General features: G+C 35.3%; 1 protein-coding gene and 2 non-coding genes across 6 annotated transcripts in view; 1 reads left to right on the top strand and 2 right to left on the bottom strand.

Annotated features, from left to right (window-relative positions):
- The window catches only part of LOC115448693 (GTP-binding protein rho1), a 132,267-nt gene that overhangs the window by 9,522 nt on the left and 103,900 nt on the right, over nt 1-18,845 (bottom strand). For all 4 annotated transcript variants that reach the window (XM_030176206.2, XM_030176208.2, XM_037437324.1 and 1 more), the window contains exons 3-4: nt 10,692-10,779; nt 1,863-1,972 (exon numbers count right to left, since the gene is read on the bottom strand). In XM_030176206.2, coding sequence (XP_030032066.1) covers nt 1,863-1,972; nt 10,692-10,779 — 198 coding nt within the window. The remainder of the gene's footprint in view (nt 1-1,862; nt 1,973-10,691; nt 10,780-18,845) is intronic.
- Trnaf-gaa lies at nt 3,606-3,678 on the bottom strand. Its single transcript has one exon. It is a non-coding gene; the product is annotated as a tRNA-Phe (tRNA).
- Trnae-uuc lies at nt 17,362-17,433 on the top strand. Its single transcript has one exon. It is a non-coding gene; the product is annotated as a tRNA-Glu (tRNA).

Raw genomic sequence — 18,845 nt, 5'->3', positions numbered from 1 at the left:
AATCTGTTTGCGTCACACTTCTCTTCTATATACTCCCACAACGGCCATACAGATTCAAACATCTTGGATAGCGCAGGCTTAATTACTGACTGTGTTCCGTCTATTATAAAATTTAGTACCAAAGATGTTTTTCAAAAATCAAAACAGCTAAATGTGAACAAAGGTGCTGGACCTGACTCCATTCCACCGATATTTTTTAAACGTAGTGCATCTGGTTTAGCTATACCTGTTACTGTTATTTACAATTATTCACTGGAGAAGGGTACTTTTCCCACCGAATGGAAAAAAGCGCTAATCATTCCAATATTTAAAAAGGGAATTCAGGACCGAAATAAAAAATTATAGACCCATTGCAATTTTATCTTGTCTTTCAAAATTGTTTGAATCGCTGTTGCAGCCAATACTCGCTCGTCACTTTGAAAAATACCTATCGCCCCACCAACATGGCTTTAGGCAAGGTCGATCAATACAAACGAACTTAACCTTTTTTGTCTCTGATTTGTCCCAAGAAATAGACAAGGGTCACCAAGTCGATGCTATATACACAGACTTCAGCAGTGCTTTTGATAAAGTAAATCACTCACGCTTGGTTAAAAAACTGTCCACTTACGGTGTATTTGGATCATTGTTGTCTTGGTTTCGTTCCTATTTGTACATGCGTCCAATGGTGGTTGTTGTCAAAGGTTACGCGTCTCATGAGTATACTGCTGAATCTGGTGTACCTCAGGGCTCGCATTTGGGCCCCCTTCTATTTATAGTGTATGTCAACGATATTACCTCTTACATTCGTCACTGTAATTATGCACTTTTTGCTGACGATCTTAAAATTTATAAAACAATAAAGACAAACAGATCTTGATAACATCAAGTCATGGTGTGACACTAATTGTATGGTATTAAATTCGACCAAATGTTCCTATATTCGGTACACAAAAAAAACGCATCCAATATTGTCATCTTACAACATTAGCAACGAACAACTAGTGATAACCTCTGAAATGCGAGATCTTGGTGTTATTCTCGACAGCAAATTAAAATTCACGTGTCACATCTCTCAGGTTGTTAATGCTGCGTCACAGATGTTAGCGTTTGTAAAGAGAAACGCAAAGACATTTAACCCTTCAACAAAGATTTTATTGTTTAATTCCTTGGTTCGTAGCCGCTTAGAATTCGCTAGTGTTGTTTGGAATCCATTTTATTCAGTGCATTCCCAACGCATAGAATCTGTACAACGTGCATTCACGAGACACTTAGCGTTCACCTCACAAGGTATCTCACACCGATGTCCTTATGAAGATCGTCTCGCTTTCTTTAATATGACTTCTTTACGAAATAGACGGAGGCAGCATGATCTTGTATTTTTGTACAGATGTCTCAATGGGTTTTCTCGGTGTGAGCACTTATTGGAGCGCTTTGGGTTATCAATACCACACCGGCTCCCCAGGCAGCCGCGAACAGAACTCTTCCACCTACTACAAAGCCGAACAAACATTGGATATCATTCGCCCATACGTAGGATTTCCGCTACCTATAATGAAGTTTGTACAAAAGTGCCAGATATTGATATATTTTTCGATTCCCTTAATAGATTTATAAAAAAATGTAGAAGTTCTTTTTAATGGCATGTTATAACATTTATATTATATTGTATTCCTCAGTTATTCGCGGTTAAGCTAAGTATGCAATTTTCTCAAGCAATGTTGTGTACATCTTTAATTGGTACATGTATTAGTTATTAAGCCTGTGTAAAGTGTATTAGACTGTTGAATATATGTACTGTTGATGTTCCTATTATAGTAAATAAATAAATAAATAAAAATAAACAGTTTACACTTGTCTTATCTAACTTATGTTATCTTTACCTTAGCAGCGGCATTGTGCAGTGATTCTGGCTCAGCCACGTTGAAGCACAGCATGAAGAGGCGTGCGTCCTGGTACGCCAGTGGTCTCACAGTGTCGTACGCCGTTGTACCTGCCGACGAAGTCTGGGTTATATTTCTAGATTCTTCTGGATTTAAGACGATACTTGACGGTGACTTTGAATGGAGAATTACCTAAATACCATACCCTCTGAGATCACATCTAATTATGGTTAAACCGATGGTAGATGGAATAAAATGGGAAATAAAAAAAAACTTCTGCATTCGTAGATGTTGTTCGTAGCTTAAGATAAAAAACAAGAGAATAAAATATTTCTTTATAGGTATATATTCAATAAATATATTGTAATCATATGTAAACATTTCACGTTACCGAACCATTGCTTATGTAGCAAAGAATAGAAGTATTATTTTGGGTAATGACCCATAAGATCCTAAAATGTTCGAACACATACAATCATCAAACTTAAACAGATCTCATCCAAATACAAAATCATAAATCGGAAGCAGTTGCAAAACGTAAAGTTCCAATTATAGAGCAGTTTGACGTTAAACACACGAATACAGGTGCAACTAGCAATTACAGGTCAGCGGCCGGTTTACCACGTCCAGTGTAATTATAGAGAAGCCTAATCTGGCGTTACGGCGGGAAATGAGAGCCACTTTGTTGGGAAACTAGTCTATATTTGTCGGGAATGCGGGATTTTCTCTCAATTTACTATTATGTTAATAGGGTTGTAATTGTATGGTTATTTTATAAGTATTACGAGATAATATTTATTTATTATTTATTCACAGGTACAAGAACAAGAATCAGTTCATGGCGGCCACTGCTAGGCTCCAGGCCCGTATTGTAATAGACCAAATAAGAAGTAACAATTCATACATTTTCATTGGGCGATCAAATCTGGTTTGCATCTTGCTATTATGTGGTGTTTGTTAATGCGTTTTGTTAAATCTAAACTATTATAATATAAAGCTGAAGAGTTTCTTTGGACGCGCTAATCCCAGGAACTAGCGGTTCGAATTGAGAAATTCTTTTAGTGTTGAATAGCCTATTTATTAAGGAACGCTATGGGCTATATAATTAGGCTATGACCAGGAGTGGAGCATCAATGAAAAATGTTGCAAGAACGGGGAAAATTTATTCCTTTTGAGAGCTTCCGTTGCGTGTGCTGCGTAAACGATTCAAGCTAATCAATCATGTATGACGGAATTTTTTATCTTAAAAAGTTCTCAAAAATATATTATTAAACAAAGTCCCTCGCCGCATCTATCTGCCTTATTGAACGCGATAAACTAATAACCACCCAACGGATTTCGATGAAATTTGGTATAGAGACAGTTTGAGACCTAGGGAAGAACATAGGGATAGAAAGTATTATATCCCAGCAAAATATATAGCGTGACTTTTATAACGGAAAACTTTATACCGAAAAAAAAACGGCACGCGGGTGGAACCGCGAGCAGAACTAGTCTACTATAACTGAAATATTGTTAATATGAAAACAATGTTGAAAATATCATAATTTATATTGTTAACATTCAGCACTACCTTGTCATTTAATGGGTCTTATGTATTTATTTCACTCAACATGACTTGTAAATTATAAAAAAAACGTTATAAGTAATTTTATTTAAAATGATTTCGCCATTATTAATTTATAAAATTGCATATTTTTTAAAATTATAATTAAAAATAAAAAAAGAACAAAAGTATACAATTGCCGAAACCCGGGATTGAACCGGGGACCTTTAGATCTTCAGTCTAACGCTCTCCCAACTGAGCTATTTCGGCGATACATATCACGTTGAAATAGAGTACCACAATATCATATTATTTGTTAATGTATTGGAATATATACCTCAGATAACGCAAGATAATATAAAAGTGATAAGTATAAAATATTTTTACATAATATTATAGACGTTATAAAAAAATATGTAAAAAAAACTCTTTGTGATAATGGTTTTCCTTATTTAGTTTTGTTTATGTTATCCAATAAATTAGTCAAATATGGACATCTAAATTATAAATTGTATTCATATTTTGAATTTTACGTTTATAAGTTTGTGTTTTTTTGGAAATGAATCCGAAATTCTCTACCTTTGATTACTGGTTTTAAACTGACATGTTTCATTATAATATAATAATATCAGCCCCGTATTTTATACTGCCCCACTGCTGGGCACAGGCCTCCTCTACTACTAAGAGGGAATAAGTATTAGTACAGCACGCTGGCCTAGTGCGGATTGGCAGACTTCACATAGAAGTGCTTCCCTTTGGTTTTGAATCTGCAGCCATTCGGAACGGCAGTCCGTCCCACTCCGAACTAGGCTATTACACACATGTTTCATTGGTAAACAGCAATATAGGAGAGTAGACGTAATATTGAATGTTCGACCAGTGGCATTCACTGACCCGTTTGGGAAGATTGTGCACTCGCGGAGAATACATCCGGACTACTTTTTACTTTTTGCAACAAAATGGTTAGCGTGTAGTGCATAAACTTTTGTAAATATAATCGACAAATAATTCGCACTCATAATAAAATAATGACCTAATATCAAAATTGTTAATTTGTGGCAGTCGCCGGAAAACTATTTTCTGTTTGCGGCCTTTTAGTTTTTTCCCTTTTTTTTCATGCTTTGGTTTCATTTTTTACCTATCTTTAATAAGCTCAATTTTATATCAACTTCAAAAAACAAAGGTAGCAAACAAAAATAGTTTTTCGACGACTGCTACAAATTAAAAATTTTGAAATAGATAATTATTTTATTAAGGGTGCGATTATGGTTTTATGCTTTGCGGTCTAGTAAATAAAAGTATTCCTGTTTATTTGAGCTACTTAATTTAGTATTAGAGTATAATTTAGACATAGTTATAATAAGGTCAGGGTCCTATTCCGTCTACGGGGCTATATCCGTCTTTTTGCAATCACGGGCGTTCTAATCGAAGGGCAGTTTTGATGGCCGTATAAATCCAAAGGGAATTTGTTGTTTCTCTTAGATGTATGGCTATGAAATGTCACAATACTAAACCTAGTAATACAAAACATTATAACACGGTATTTAAGACAGGCAGTTCAGCAGTAACTAGCTCAAGCTCATCATGAAATGTTATATAAGTAACTAAGAATAAATTAACATTTAAGATGAAAACAGATCTATTGTTTGAAATATATTCACTACCTATTTTTCTTTTAACCGACTTTAAAAAAAGGAGGTTCACAATTCGAAAGTATTTTTTTTATATTTGTTACTTCAGAACTTTTGACTGGGCGAACCGATTTTGATGATTGTTTATTTATTTGGTGCTTTCTGCGTGGTCCCGTATAAATTGCAAGTAGTTTGACCCTTGACTGTGGAGATATATCAAAAAAATCTTTAAATGATGTCCTCAACGCAAACTTTCCTCAGAACTTTTTATGTTGTTCTTTTATAGCAACCAGCAATGAAAGCAATCTTCACTTGGATTGTTTTCAATTACTTAGGACGTGTTTATAAATAAATCACTTTGGAAGGCCTACGTTCAGCAGTGGAATACACATTGACAGATCTGAATATAACACTATCCAGCCTGTGGTCTCAATAATATAGTTTATAGTATCTATCGTCATCTCGAACCTTACAAAAATACAATAAGCTGAATGGAAGCATGGCGCGGAAGCCGCTTTCACGAGCTGTCAGCTTGCATGACAGTCGCCGACGTTTACCAAATACTGGCGTACGTGGAGTAAGGAAATTGGTGAATTGGTTTAATATTCCTCTTCTTTTGTCATGTTTATAACATGTTGAAGGAAAATAATTAAATGTGGTATTAGCTTTTGCTTGCATGCTTGGATGAGTGACCGTTCTTGAAATAAAAGCCTTATTGTGAAATTTCAGAGATAAAAAACCTAAAGTAATTTAGGTAAGGGATCTATGTATTCAAATCGGGACCTCAGCCCCCCTTCGACACGTACTCGAAACAGATCATCTTTATAACTGTATTACAACGTTGTTAACTCATAGGGTATAAGTGATTTGGGCAATGTACCATTTCTGTAACCAATCTTATCGAAATTCTTATAGGGGTTTCTGCGTTTACCTTTAACAATCGTGTAAACATCTTCATACTCTTTCGCATATTTATAATACTAGATCTCCTTACGTTATAATTATCCCTATGTGTTATTATTATATTTTGATTGTATATCGTTTTGAAAACTTTGTTTCAATGACAATTTTAGTCCTAAAAAGTCGCCGAGTGTCAGTTGGTCGCCACATTACATTGTCAATTGTAATAAGATTATGGGACGAGATCTGTACAGTTGGGTTTTATTGAATAATTCTAAAAACGGTGACTGGTAATGAAGTGGGCCGTTGACGAGATTAAAGCTGGGTTATCCTGATTAATTGTAATCCTAATGCCGGCTCGCACTAACTGGATTATACACCGGCTGATCGCGAAACCTGATTTGTTAATAGGATTAATTGAATCAGGGTTTTATTGTATGTAATGCTTAAAGAAGTTGCTATGTAAGTGTATAAGATTATTATTTTTTTCTGTATTCAATTGTGGGAACACACTGTATGTATTTCATAGAGTTTGTATTTTGATGGTTTATGTAGCTGCGCGGGAGCACTCGCCAGCATTCGTTAGTCGTTCCCGTCACGCGCCACGTTAGCACGCGTAACCGTAGACAGTACCTTACACATTATAGAGTTAAGTCATTTTATGTATGTGACCAATATAGACAAACCCCCTTATTCATAGACGTTATTTATCTAAGGACGGAGCATTGCTATGATAACAAGTCTGTTTATCTGACAGCTTGCTGTTTGTTCAGCTTTGTTTACCCGACAGCCAACGAGATTCAACTTGTAACTCAATATTAGTCAATCACAATGGCCCTATGTCTACGCACTGCGAAGGCTACCATGCCGTCACTGAGAAACAGACTTGCTATCACAGCAATGTTCCTTAGATAAATAATGTCTATGAATAAGGAGGTGACGAATTAACCATCTCTGAACTTTTATTTGCAACCTTTTAACAATTAAAAGGAGGATCACTGAGAACAATATAAACATAATTAATGGGTTTAGGTTATTATTAACGGATTGAAGTAAGAATTCTGCTATAACAAATGCACATTTTTATTGAAACGAACCACAGAAAGAACAGAATTTTTTAAAACGCAGAACACAGATAATGAAAGTAACATAAGCGCCTCTAGCGGCAAGAAACAGAAACATCTTGGCATAATACACTTTATAACTTAACAATAATTTGTACCCCAATCCCCACACAATCATTCATCCTATGATGTGAGTTGCATCTCTACGTACTCATTTATGAACTAACATTTATGTCACGCATTAATTTAAAAAGAGAATATTGTAACAGCAACACCAAAATTCCATTTCGATATGCATGTCAATATTTTATTATCAAACAGCGTACGTTTCATTTAAATTAATATCGATACTGGCGTATGTTTGTCACTGTGTACTGTAAACACGGATGTCATGAACCGATCGAGTATGACACATATAGTATTCGGGGACTTTATGGATTTTAATATTTCGGCTGATTGGTGATGGAATTGGAATATTGTAGTGGTTGGTACTTCTATACAATCAAGTACGTTAAAAGCGGCGATAGCCTAGTTGGTTGTGGAACAGACTGCTGCGACGAATGTCCGCAAGTTCAAATCCCAAGGGCACACACCTCTGACTTTTCTTTTACTGAGTATAGGATGTGTTGTAATTATATCAATAACGTTTTTACGTACAATGATTTTGCCTAATTCTCTATCTATACTATTTTTTTAATTAAATAAAATTTAATTCATTTTTTGTCACAAAACACATCGTATATTTATCATGAAGGTATATTTTCGACATCTCAGACAAAGACGTGAGAAAAGCTATTTCAAATAGAGCTTTTTCCACTAACAGAAACTATTGCAACGCCAAATGCACCTAAAACACAAGCCAATCTAACAAAACTACAAAAATAAAACCGCATACACACAACCGCGCAATAAATCGTACCAACTTCGTGTTCACATGTGTGGTAAACGCGAGATAATTTCACAGCTGGTGGAAAAGTTTGTCGGAACGATGGCATTGTGGACACCCTACGAAATGAACAGGACTGTATTTGTTCGGAGCTGGATTTGACGTATATGCTTTTAACTTTGTACATTTTATCGCGGACATGAATATGCTAGGTCTTTTACGATGAGTTTTATTTATTTATATAAATTTATATACAAACAAGTGTAATAGGACCTAATTCCTCATGCATTATTTAGCTTTTGATGGTGTGTGTGTAAAGTGTATAAGTATATACAGTCATTTTGACATTGCGTTACTAAATGAAACCACATACTCGTTTTCTCCTTTGCTTACATCGTGCAAAAAATCACCCATTAAAAACGAATATTTTTACCAAAATACCTGGTTTTAGTTTTCTGATTTTTTTATCATTTTGTAGATTATTGCGAATATGGCGTGTGCGTGAGTGTATTTCTGACTGAAAGTATGATGTTGCCGCTACGGCGAATTCTCTTAGATTAGTAGTAGTGGTATAAGAGCGCGTAAAATTAAAAATACTTTTAATTAATATTTATTTTGTTCGAAACTTACACTTTTTTACTTTGCATCTACGGCTCAAGTAATTTATTGTAAAGTGTTATTTCCAAGTAAATAAGTATATGGTTTCATTTAGTAACGCAATGTCAAAATGGCCCTATATATTCTAATATCAACTCAATTCAGAACGAATAAAGGTATAGTCTTTCACAACTGCGATCGCAGATTCCTATCGTGTGAGTATTAGTAAATAAAGGCTCTTTTATGACGGCATAAACTAAAAGTGGGTAGTTAGAATTTTCATTTTGTCGAATCGGCTGTCGTACGCTGCCCACACAAGTATATAAGATTTTACAAGCATTTAACTGGATAGGCTGTTTGCGAATATTGTGGGTATGGTCAATGAGTTTAATTAAAACAGAATATGCGAGGGTTAGCGATCTGGAGCTCAGGTTGGATTGAGCCTATGATATTTAAGCCGCAATAGAGTTTACGAGCGATAATAAGCATAAGTTCTGCCAATATTATAAATGCGAAAGTTTGTGAGGATGGATGTATGTTTGTTCCAACATTACCGTTCTAACTCTCCAAGTGTAGGCAGCAATATCGCATTATTCCCACCAAAAAAAAGTCTTATTGCATTAAGCGACAATTTCTTTTTAACTATTTTCAAAAACTTAGAACAATCTGTTGATTCCAAATATAAATAAAACTCAATCTCGCACAAATTTGTTGCTTCTTTCAATTGCCATTGCTAACCGTCGATATTATTATTTCTAAGTGTGTTTAGTAAATACAATCGTTGTTCTAAAACAGATCTTATTCTAAACAGTTTAAAATATATTTCACAAAACGTACAGTAATTAATACAGTGAACTCAAGTAATCCCGCCGTCAAGACAAAGTTCTTTAAATAGGTCGCATCGCTCCATTACTTGCGAAATGGTTAGAGATTAGTTTTAAAGTTGAAAAACATTTTGCGATACGTACGAGCGAGTTATCGGAGATAAAAACTTTAACGTTATTTTTAACTGTTGATCAAAATACACGACGATGTTGCTTCCAGGGTACAAATAGGAAACGAAATTGTAAATAATTTTTGACGAAAATTTTACATTACTTTTTTGCATTTTAAGCAGCGATAGCCTAGTGGAAGTAGAACGGATTGCCGAGACGAATGTCCGTAGGTTTAAGACCCAAAGGCTATACTCTGACTTTTCTAAAATTATGTGTGTATTTTGTGATTTATCGCTTGCCTTAACGGTGAAGGAAAACATCGCATACCTGAGAAATTCTCTATAGGAATTTTGAGGGTGTGTGAAGTCTACCAATCCGCACTAGGCCAGCGTGGTGGAATAAGCCATAATCCCTCTTAGTAGTAGAGGAAGCCAGTGCACAGCGGAGGGACAGAATATTAATATACTACAGGGTTGATATTAATATATGACTATTATTTATTTCTTGCAATTATTTTTGAGGGTGAAATGTAGAAAACCTGCTGAAGTTTAAGATGGTAGTTACGTCATGCCGTTTCTAGATTGAACAAAATTCCAATGCAAAAACTGGAATCTTAATTTTGGCAAAGTTACCGCATTTCTTAAGGACTGGTAGCTCAAATATATCGTGTGATGAAAAACGTGCGCTTTTTGAACATTTTGACAGCCAGCCTTAATTACATTTACGCCATTGACTTCGGAATGCGTGGCGAATCAAGTCATTACGGTTTTTCATCGTGCCACATTGTTGCTATGCCGATACTGATACTTGCACAGCAGCAGGTCTTCCGATGATGATGAATCAACTCTCCAAAATTGTTTTTGTATAGGTCATTTTGACATTGCAATACTAAATAAAACCACATACTTATCTTCCTAATAACACTGCGCTTACTAGAACCTAGTTACCTAACATCTAGTTTAGATTATAATGATCAGTGTGTTCCGACTTTTGACTGCCTCGGTGGCGTAGTTGTACGGCATGCGCAGTACGACAGCGCTCTAAAAGTTATAAGTGAGATTTTCTGCTTAGTATCAGCACGGAGTCTAGAATTTGTGCCCGATATGGCGATAGGCTCGCCCCCTATCGCATCATGGGACGGAACACACTTGGCGAAAAGTGGATGCCTTGGTTTGCATACCTCTTCGGGAATAAATGCGTGATAGTGTGTGTGTGTTCCAACATAATCCCTCATGTTGGACAAGTTGGAATGTTAGTGGGACAAGCTTACCTGATGTATCCCAAACGGAGAAATTAACTCTGTAGTCGGCCACTGTGCACGTGTAGCCGTATTTCTCGAAGCCCGTCGGAGTGTAAGCCTGGAACAAAGAAAAAACATTATGGAACATTTCTTAGAAGTTTGAATGAAAGTTATATTTTTAGTAAAGTACGGATATTTTTATGTTGGACATTATTCTTTAGAGGTTTTTTAGTTGACGTTATTCTATGTTTGAAGGTTGTGGTGGCTATCCTTTATAGGTACAAGTGATATCAGATATTCCATCACAAATCTTCATTAAAATTGTAACAGGCTGATATCTGTACATTGAACATATCAATGAAAACCTAGTATTTATATTTTTTTACAACAGTTTTAATGATTTTTGTATGTTTCTATGTTTGTATACATCAACATTATCAGCCGCAGGATATCCACTGCCTCCCCCAAAGATTTCCAGATCGATCTGTTTGTACACGCATCACTCAAAAACCACTGCATAGAATTGAACGCAGTTTTCACTGATGTATTGCTAGAGGTCCAATTTTAAATATAGGCTCTATTTTATCTTTGCAAAATATAAAGCGGGACTTTTTCACGCAGGCGCAATCGCGAGTTATGGCTAGTAATTAATAAATATGGCGGTTGTCGTTTGTAAACTCCATGGAAACCATAGATAATGTATATATTTCAGTAGTTCGTTGACTATACATAATAAGATCAGTCGTTCTAAGAATTACCCTTACACACCTACATATTCCCAAATACTTCTTCGATATGAAAATATACTTCAAATATTATTCATATTGTTAACAATGTCTACGTAATTATGAAACGTGACTACCAAACATATTTGCGTGTACTGTAATAATTATGATAGTTTAATGAACTGTCACACTCGGTGTAAGGCAAACGATTTTGGAGATTTTGATTATATTGAGAAATACGAAGATTTATTGCTTCTATCTAGAGGAATATACTAAAGTAAATCGATATTTTGGTGCAAACAAAGCTATAAATATTAAAAGTTATAAATATATCTGCGAAAATATTAAAAATTATTAATATATCTACCCCCTATAACAGATAGGTCGCACGAGGAGGCACCGCGGAGGGGCGGTTGTAGACAACTAGACAACTTTCCTTCAGAGGAACCTTGCAGCCGTCTAATGCACCGAAGATGGTCACCACTGGTTGTTTTTTAATCGTATTGCCGTGGCATATTAAGATGGCATAAAATTTCGTTCAAACTTGTCTTTCTAGCTGCAGGAAATTTTATACGCCGATTTCTAACACCTTAATAACTATGAGGGTATTTTTGAAAATGTATCCTCTAAAGAGTTTTGAAAAGTAAATGAAAGTTTGTAAGGGAAATGCTTTCTATCACAGCTATTCTTAGACATTATAAAATGAAGTCCCCCGCCGCGTCTCTCTGTGTGAACGTGACAAATACAAAAACTACTCAACAGATTTCAATGAAATTTGGTATGGAAATATTCTGAGACCCTGGGAAGGTCATTGCAAATTTATCCCGGGAAACTTTACCGGGACTTTTAACTTAGGAAAACACTTCCCGTAGGCGAAGCCGCGAGCAAAAGCTAATAAATAAAAACAACAAAACAGAGAAACGGACCTAATAATCAACACGTCACCGCTAATACTCGTTCCACACACTGAGTGCAATGCACTATTGCAACCCGACTATGTATGAAGGGCTTTTAGAAACCAGCTCGCTACGAATGGGCATGTCGAGCTTACCTGCCAGAGTGCCTATTAGATTCTGCAGGGTTATACAGAAAAATGGCTTTATAACGAGCGATTTTCTTGCAATTATAGCATTTTCTATTTGTAATTGGCATTTAGAAATCGTTTAAGTTGCTTTAAGGGGAGTAAATGTTCTTTAGTGCTCGTTAAGTGGTTCTTGAAGTCTTGATTAACGATCATTTATAGACGGTATACTGTATTCGGTTATAATATTATGCTAATAATATTTTTGTATATATGGAATGAAATACTCATGATTAATGATTGGCATCAATATATGAAATTCTTGTTTAATTGTTCGATAAAACCTTACCTTGGTTACCAAGCGACGTAATCAAAACATTTCTTTTGTGCAAGTAGACTGGTTCAGTGACGTAGTTTTATTACGACTGCAATGCTGATCTCTTGGGTTCTATTCCCGGGTAGGGCAAAGTGATATTCAGTTTTTCTATTCATTATCAGCTCGGAATCTGGAATTCGTATCCATGCGATACACTCACCTCCTATCGCATCATGGAGCGAAATACTCACGGCGGGAACTGGATGCATGAGTTGCGCCGCTGTCTACCTCTTCGGGGATAAGAGGCATGTGTGTAATGCAAGTGAGTTCAAACCGTGGCTAAACCTGCATCTGTACCTACTTTTTGAGATCAGACGTGTTGTATGTGCGAAAAGGGACTCAAACAGCTTTAAATCTCATTCGCAATCGCAATTTGCGTCCTCCGGGGCAACTAATGACCGACCCGAGGCGATATGAGACCGTTTTGGCGATGGCCAATGCGAAACGAGTTGAGAATGCCTTTTAATGTCGCATAGTCCCGGTTAATGCTTTACCAATAAGCTATTTTTTTCTTTCGTTCATATAGTGCACCTGTGTAATGTGCACACACTTGTGCACTATAATATATCCTGCGTAATTGGCTGATCTCCGTTGAGATTGGTTGACGTGGCCGAAATTTGGTTAGGAAGGAATCATTACACACAATAACTACATTATTACTTTTTGCCCTTGCGAGTACACGGCTGAACAAAACCACGCCTAAAGATTTTCAGATCAAATTGTTAGAAGACAGCTCATCTTCATCATCATCCAGCGAGTTCTTGCGACATTTTCGAGGTCGTCTGTCCATTACTGATCTATTTAATTCAAATGCCGTTGAACTATCCTTCGTATTGTAAATATTTCATTTAAACTACGAAATAAAATTAACATTCAAATTCAAATATTTATTGTACACGTTGAAGTCTCGTGGCGTTCAATACGAATCGAGTTTAAACCGTAATTCAGTTAAAGGTCTTCTACTGTGGAGCGTGTCTAGAACTTAAAGGCTATCCGCATTTTATCTTCTATTTCTGATATTATTGACTTATTGCTCGCGACTTCGCCTGCGTTTCAAGTCTTTCCTGCTACAAATTTACTGGTGGTCGGTCTCCCATATGTGAGAGTCCGACTGAGTAGGTACCACCGCAATGCAGCCAAGTAGCAGTGTATAGTAACTGTTGTGTTCTGATTAAAAGGATATTGTGGCCAGTGTAACTACTGGACATAATAAGACTTAAAATCTCATGTCTTAGGATGACAAGCGCTGTGGAATACCGAACAATACTTTGTAATTCAAGGTGTTACCATCAAGGTTCGTCTCGTCATTCAAAGCAATAAAAAAAATCCCTAAAATAATCTACAGCGCATCCGATATACGATGGTGTAGCGCCATCTATTTCATAATCAATATAAAATTCAATTAGTTCCTATGTAAGCAAATAACCGGGATAGAAAGGAACCTAGGTGTAAAACTAGGACACGGTTTATGAATGTGTTAAATTTCATCCAAATAGGTTCTACTGTTTGTGGGTTTACTTCCAACAAAGAAGATACAAACATTTGCGAATACATTTGCAACTCCTTTTAACTCAATCTTATATTTACACTGCACTTGATGGTAAATGGAGTGGGGTCCAATAGAATGTCAACTGACGAGAGATGATTGCCCCTTGGCAGTCGACACGATTATGCCGGCTTGTTGGAACCGGACATACACAGTGACAGGCTGATCCCAGAACGCATCACACTTGCTTGGGCCACTATGGCGGGTTTAACACCTTGTGTGCTATGGTCGCTATCAGGACGGATATAAAATACATTCTACCATCAGCAACGCAACAGCAACAATCAATTATTTTTTAATACAATTAGTTTGCCTATTATATGTCACTACACCATTCCAAAGGCAAACCAACTTCAAAACCATGATGAATGGAATCTACATTGTTCCTCACATTAAAACCATTAGATCTGTAATAAATTGTCTGTCATCCAGGCTGACAACACGTAACAGTCTTGTCACGTTGTGGGCCGACAGAAATGAAACAATAATTGTGATTAATTGCTCCATATTGTTACAATAAGACAAAAGTATTTTTGTATATAATTAAGTGTTTAACATTCTTGTATGGTTGTTCTTTGTCTTTACCATTTTGTTGAGATATAAAAGACATCCGGGAGAGACTTGTAAATCAAAACGTGACAGACACATTCAGCCTTAGGGCCTTTTCTCAGGGCCTGGTTCAGAATGACTTAAGTGAACGATACGTCAGTTAAATAACCTCTTTTTATTACCATTTGAGAGCATAGTTAAGTGACTTTTATATTTAGTCGTATTATATTTTACGAATATCAGTCGTTTTCAATAAACGATCCCAATCTCAATCTTCAATCCGATTCTAAGAATAACCAATCAAAATAAGTCATTTGATAGCATGTCAAAACATTTTGTTCTGATTGGTCTATTTTTGTGATAGACCGAAAAATTCGATAGTGATCGTTTATTGAAAATGGTAGTAAATCAGGTGGGAGTTGCTTTAAATTTATTGATTATGTTGCACCCGAAATATTTTTATTAAATTCCTATGTTTCCTGTACAAGTTGATAATATTAGAGTCGAGGTCAGCGTTACTATATTATGCAAAATGATCACATCTACCTGATATTTGAAGTCATGAATTGCAAGGATGTACGTGAAACAGAAGTGAACAAGATAGGATACTCTTCAAATATATACTATGTAAGTTGTATTGCACGTGACTCCATCCTTACATATTATCAAAGAGATCTAAGATTATATAGTGGGGACATTAAGAAGATTGTGATACAAAAAAATTGTGCTCATGTGATAGTTACTCAATCTACGGCGAAATAGCAAAACAAGAATGTAAAATACTTTATATTTTTCCATATCGTTATATGCATGTTTTCAATCCAAATATTAGCAAATGTTCTGTAAATACAAGTAGATTATTGTATTAATATCTAAGCACGTTTTGACATCTTCAAGACAAGACGACTTATTACTTACTGGTAAAAACTGAAGCACATATTTGGTCCTGATGTCTGATCTACAATAACTATACTATTTAATATCTTTACATATTAAAAAATAAAGTCCCGAGTCTATTTCAACGCGATTAACTCAAAAACTACCGATCGGATTTCATTGAAATTTGTTATGGAGATAATTTGAGACCTCGAGGACATAGGCTTTTTATCTTAGGAAAATATACAGCCAGACTTTCATCCTAAAAAAGTAAGCGAAGCCGCGTGCAAAAGCTATTACAATTTATTATCGTAATATCGAAATGACCTATAACAAAATTCATTGTAACTCGTTCAAAACACATTTCTTCCTTATTACCAAGGAACATGGTGGTTAATCGTTCCTTTGCATAATAGCGTCGTTTGTATTCAACAAGTCATACAGATTAAGGGGAAATAAATGGGGGGCTAGGTGTGTTCCAAATCTCTGGTATCATTGTAAGACGTCGACTTCCAAGCTAGTTACAGTGGCCTGTGTAAGTATTACTGTAGCTTATTAAAGGCGATAGATTTACTTCCAAACCTTTCTTTATTCATTTAGTTTTTTCTTTTTATAGTTGTTTAAACAAATATTTCGAGCTGTATTATTATCGCTAATTATATTTTTGTGAGTATAAATAGTTTTATTGATGCCAGGAGTATGAAAACTTGATGAAATCTGACCTGTTACGCATGGAATATTTTAGGTTTTTTAAAGGAAAAAACTACGTAATAAAGCAAACATTTTGATGTAAAATTATAGTATCCGAAAAGGATGAGGTTTAATTCAATTTTAGTCGCTTTAAAAAAGGAGGAGGTGCTCAATTCGATTTTTTATGTTTATTTACTGCAGAAACCATTTATTAACCGAATGGAAAATTCTTTTTTTATTTAAAAGTATTAACTAACAGATAGATCCCATAGAAATATTTTTAAAATTGATTTAGTAGTTTGGTTTTTAAATTAAAATATCTACGTTTGTATAATGAATACGATAAAAACCTCAATATTGAAACGTTTCCAAAATTACAGCAATAAATAAACATTTGGTGACTCCATTACAGAGCAAATGTATCACAAAGAATTATACGCACTTATATTGACGCATTGTGATTTACGAGTGAGTCGGGGAAAATGGCCGAATGGGTTTGTTACCCATGAAAGGATTTTTCCATCTACCGAAATAATATTTCCCTTACACCGACTGAGACGGAAAAAGAGAGGTTCAATACTCGAGACAAAAGTTTGATCCGCGAATTGATTTTGGGATTGAACATTTTCATATTTTAATGTTGCATTTACGTCACGACTTGCACAGGTAAGGATTGTTGCATTTATTCATTGCAATTTGCACCAGAAATCACTATAAATTTTGTTTAAATGTTATAAATAAGGTAACGTAAGTATATAAATTAAAAATAACAGTATTCAAGCATGTACAAAATACATAATACTTGAAGACTGTTGTTTATTCAGATTGTACGTCGGACAGTACAACGTAAAACAAATAAAATGTAGTCATGAATCAGTTAAAATGTTACAATACTGTATTTCAACAAAATCACCAACTCCCGTATGGTCTAGTGGCTAGGATACCTGGCTTTCACCCAGGAGGCTCGGGTTCGATTCCCGGTACGGGAAATCTTTTTTGTAATTTGATTTAATATCTAATTGTGTTATTAGGTCGATTTCCTGATGTTATGCATTTATTAGTTACAGAATGAAAATATTATAATTTTAAAGCCACTAAGTTCGTCGTATTTTGTCTAAAGACCTTGGCTTTTTACTCGCCCGTTTCTAGTCTCAAGACTTTTTTTGACGGAACGAAACATTTCGTAATGACCGTTTTGCCGGCAAAAAGCAGACTTTCTCACGTTACGAGTGTACATTATCAGGTAGCATTTTTTTCCGCCACCCTTGAGAAAAAGGGATCATTGTTACAAAAAAACCGTTAAGTGTTTGTAACATACAAACGTATGCCGTCAGAAGTTGAATAGTATCGTGACAAATATTTTAAATGTTCGTTTCATAATAGATTAAAAGATTATTTAGGGTTTAGGCGCCAAAACTAATTGAAATTAAATCCTTTTTTACATGAATACAATTTTATAACTCATTACTGCCCGGTAACGAACCAGTTTTAATTTTTGAGGTTTTAGCCCCAAACATCTAAATTTTCTACATTTAAAATTTGTTGACGAATATTGTACCAACTCCAGATATTATCTCGGATTAAAATTAGTCAAAAAACAGTTGAAATAAGCGGCGGGCCGTACCGCCGCAATTCCCGCCAAAAATCTCTTTTTTATTATGCCCGGGTGAAAGGCGCTGGCAATTGCTACGCCTAATAAATCTGTCAAAGTCTTAAAACCTCTTTTCTGTTACTGAAAGACGAAGGCCCGTACTTGTACAGCCTAATTATCATCCAGGAGCAATTCGTTTAATTTTGACGCTTCATTATACAGAGCCATAAATTTTTCTTAACATGCCACCGTGTATAATAACTTTATGATATTTAGCGCTAGTTGTATTAATGGCAATTTTGGACGTAGCGTGAAATGGAACGTGTACATGTAGGTGAAATTCTGGAATTTGTATTTACGATTATTTTTGAGAGAAAGTAAAGTTCGGAATAAATGTAGTTTTATAAAGTTTATTCATGACTTCACTTGGTGAAATAAAGTACGACAGTGATAGAATGCCCATGAAGTTTATATTAAGTATTACCTATTTATAAATTCCTAAGTATTTTCTTATAGTTAAAATAAGCGATTAATTATGGTAATAAGTTTTCATTTGTTTTTTAATATTAAATCAAATTTGTGGCGAGCTCCCGCTAGGCGTAAGCAATCATGACTAATTGTTTAACAAAAGTCCATAATAATATGGCACAATTAAGTAGGTACTGTAGGTGAATCTCTGTCGACCATGCGGATAGATACATGGCAGAGTATGTTTGCTGTATTAAAAATGTCGAGTTGCAGAATTTTCAGAAATCATGTTTGTCATTTACAATTCGGAGCAAAAAATATTCGCCTTCTCTTGCGAGTAAT

Source organism: Manduca sexta, chromosome 10 (assembly GCF_014839805.1).
Source record: "Manduca sexta isolate Smith_Timp_Sample1 chromosome 10, JHU_Msex_v1.0, whole genome shotgun sequence".
NCBI classification, from domain to species: Eukaryota; Metazoa; Arthropoda; class Insecta; order Lepidoptera; family Sphingidae; genus Manduca; species Manduca sexta.
This window is presented reverse-complemented; position numbering and strand designations above follow the sequence as displayed.